Genomic DNA, 2,727 nt, shown 5'->3' with positions numbered 1-2,727 from the left:
AAAAGAAAAATGGCTGTGCATGCGGTTTTATCAATTCTATGAGCTCAGTAGTAAAATTGTGTTTTTTGGAATAACAAAAAAAAAAGAATATTTGTGCATGTAAACGTTGTCAACGTAAAGCTTGACAATGAAGTACATACCTGTCTCTGGAAGTTCAGCAGTCGCAGGGCTTTGAGCTCTATAGTAGCTTTGGTACGCAGATCACCAGCCAGCGAGCCCGGCAGGTTCTCCAGTTCAGCGATACGATGAGTGATACGAGCCTGTAACCTGAGGGAGTACTAAGTTGCATTTTATTTTGAATTATTCATGCTTTATGTTTTTTTTTCTGATGATTCTGAATACCTCTGGTAGACATTATGCAAAAAACGCTTGAGGTAATAATGTAGCACATTTTTCAAAGTTCTTAACAAATAAAAAATGTATATGTGAAAAGAAATCTCTCTGGCAATTTACTTCTTATAGTAAAATATACAGTCAATATTCAATTCAGATTCAGTCATTCTCCACTCTGACAAAAATAAGTCAGTTAGATAAGGAAAAGTGTGAATCCCGCGGCGTACCTGAACTCCCTCTCCTGCAGTATCTCCACCGGGTCGAGGCCGCAGGGTTTCTGGATCGGGGTAATGCGGTTCTGCTTGGCGTGGTAAGGCATCATGGGAGTAGGCTGCACCGGCTGTCCGGGGGACTGAGTCTGTGGAGGCATTACTGGGGAGGCAGCAGGAGGAACTGAAGGTGGGGCGGGAGAGGGCCGACCAGTGGGCTGCGGGGGAATCAACTTTTGGGGTGCGTTGGAGGGAGCTGCTGCGTTTACCATCGGTCCTGGAGGAAAATGAAGAATGGGAATGAAGGAAGGAACACATTCAGTGTGCAGAAAATTATTATTTTCCTGGAAAAAAAACAACTATAAAGTGTTGAGTGTTTCCTCTATAATTCTGTTTTTGGTAGGTTCAGGCAACATGTAGACCGCAGGACACTGAAGCCTAAAAGTTACACACTTTATGTCAGAGGGTGACCTGTGGAGTTTATGTGCACTGTCAGCACAGTGGAGCAATGCTTCGAAGAGCGTGTATCCATATCTTTTGTGCACACCTGTGAGTTTCATGCTATGTTGGTGATCAACAATTGATGGTGGTAAAGCACCAAGAAGAGTAGCAGTGTACTAACGAAGACAATGAAGAAGTAGACTGCTCGCAGGTACGCGTGGCTGTAAACAATGAAGGTACTGTATACATACAATACATTTTGGTGAGAAACACTGTGCAATGTGCATAACTGTTTGATTGTTTGAACAGAAAAAAACTCCACAGGGAAACTTTAAAGTAAAAAAATGTTTGTTGGAATAAATGTTAGGATAAATACTGAAGGGACAATCTCAAAATCCATCGGCTATCAGTCTGATAACGATAAAGCCTCTGGGGCCAAGGACCAATATTTTGGGCTGATGTGGTGTAGCGGACAGATATCTGAGCCAAGACTCTCTATAGGCAGATATCTGCATATAAATACAGATGAACTTTTAAAAAGCTATCATAAAGCTGAGTCGTCATCTCAGTCGTCATATCAGAGGATAGCTGGGGGGCTCTGGGGTAGCATTTCCTCTCAAGAAAATCTTAAATTATGACTAATAAAAGGACGACATTGGGCTCACATACTGGCATATGAAAATATTGTTTCTATCCTACTGATAAATGTTCTTATCCAGATATTGGGTAATAACTGGAATTTATATGGACATGCATATTCATGTATGTACCAGCTCTCACTCAGCCCCTCCTCCTCTCACATCAGAGCTGTGCAGGTTTAGTTTTACAGCAGCACCACATACCTTCAGGCCAGGACTTGGGAGGTCCATTTGGGTTTTGTCCCTGCATCCCAGCTGGAGTACACGATGGGCCTGGAGGAGGCATGTTGGGACCCATCATCCCTAGAGAAACAAACACAGATTCTCTTTAGTCTTATCGCACAGTTATAAAAATAAAGGAGAGGATTTTGGTGAAAATTAACAGCTAATAACAGTAAAGAAGATTCTATGTTATATACAAATGTGCCTCCTGTCCATGACCCATCAGACTGTAGGATATAGGGAGGAATTCCAGACATTCCCCGTGTTTTCTCACCATGAGCTCGACTGTAGCCGGCACCCATCGGCCCAGGCCCTGGCACTGGTCCTGCTGGTCCACCTACAGGCCCCGCTCCTGCTCCAGGAGCCAGGCTGGGCATGGGCTGCTGCTGCTGCATCCCAGGCATCGGTCTCTTCCCCTGGACAGCCATCTGGAGGTGGTCTGGCAGGGGCTGTCCCCGGGCCAGCATCTTATAGGCCATGATCTGGGCTCTGAGTTGGTGAAGCTGGTTTTGGTTAAAGGGAGTAGGGCCGCCGGGGCCTGGGGGGCCTCCAGATTCAAGGCCGGATGTAAGGGTGGAGACAGTGGGTCCAAGGCTGGGTCCAGGACTGGGGCCTGGGCCGGAGCTACCTGGGGGGCCGGGCCGGTTGTTGGGACCCAAAGTGTGTTGCTCTCCAGTGGGGCCATCTAAAGGTGTGGAAGCAGAGCCGGGGCCACCAGAGGAGGAAGAGGAGGAGGAGGATGGCATGAGAGGTCCAGATGGGGGACCATTTGAAGGGACAGGGCTGGAGTGGTCAGAGCCCCCTAATGGAGAGTGGTAACCTGGAAGACACAGACAGAGAGACAGACTGGTAGATGAAGGCGGTGTCGGGTGGAAATGACTCAC

The 2,727-nt window shown here is 46.9% G+C and overlaps 1 protein-coding gene across 1 annotated transcript; it reads right to left on the bottom strand.

Moving 5' to 3' along the window:
- Positions 1 to 140: 140 nt before the first annotated feature.
- On the bottom strand, positions 141 to 2,663 carry LOC121964009 (transcription activator BRG1-like; the record flags this gene model as incomplete). The annotated part of the gene is made up of 4 exons (XM_042514243.1): positions 141 to 267; positions 561 to 819; positions 1,826 to 1,924; positions 2,118 to 2,663. Coding segments are annotated over 4 exons (1,031 nt in total), but the record flags the coding sequence as incomplete, so codon positions are not given.
- Positions 2,664 to 2,727: the final 64 nt, after the last annotated feature.

This window comes from Plectropomus leopardus, unplaced genomic scaffold (genome assembly GCF_008729295.1).
Source record: "Plectropomus leopardus isolate mb unplaced genomic scaffold, YSFRI_Pleo_2.0 unplaced_scaffold13617, whole genome shotgun sequence".
NCBI classification, from domain to species: Eukaryota; Metazoa; Chordata; class Actinopteri; order Perciformes; family Serranidae; genus Plectropomus; species Plectropomus leopardus.
Note: the sequence above shows the minus strand (reverse complement) of the source record. Positions and strands in the feature narration are given on the sequence as shown.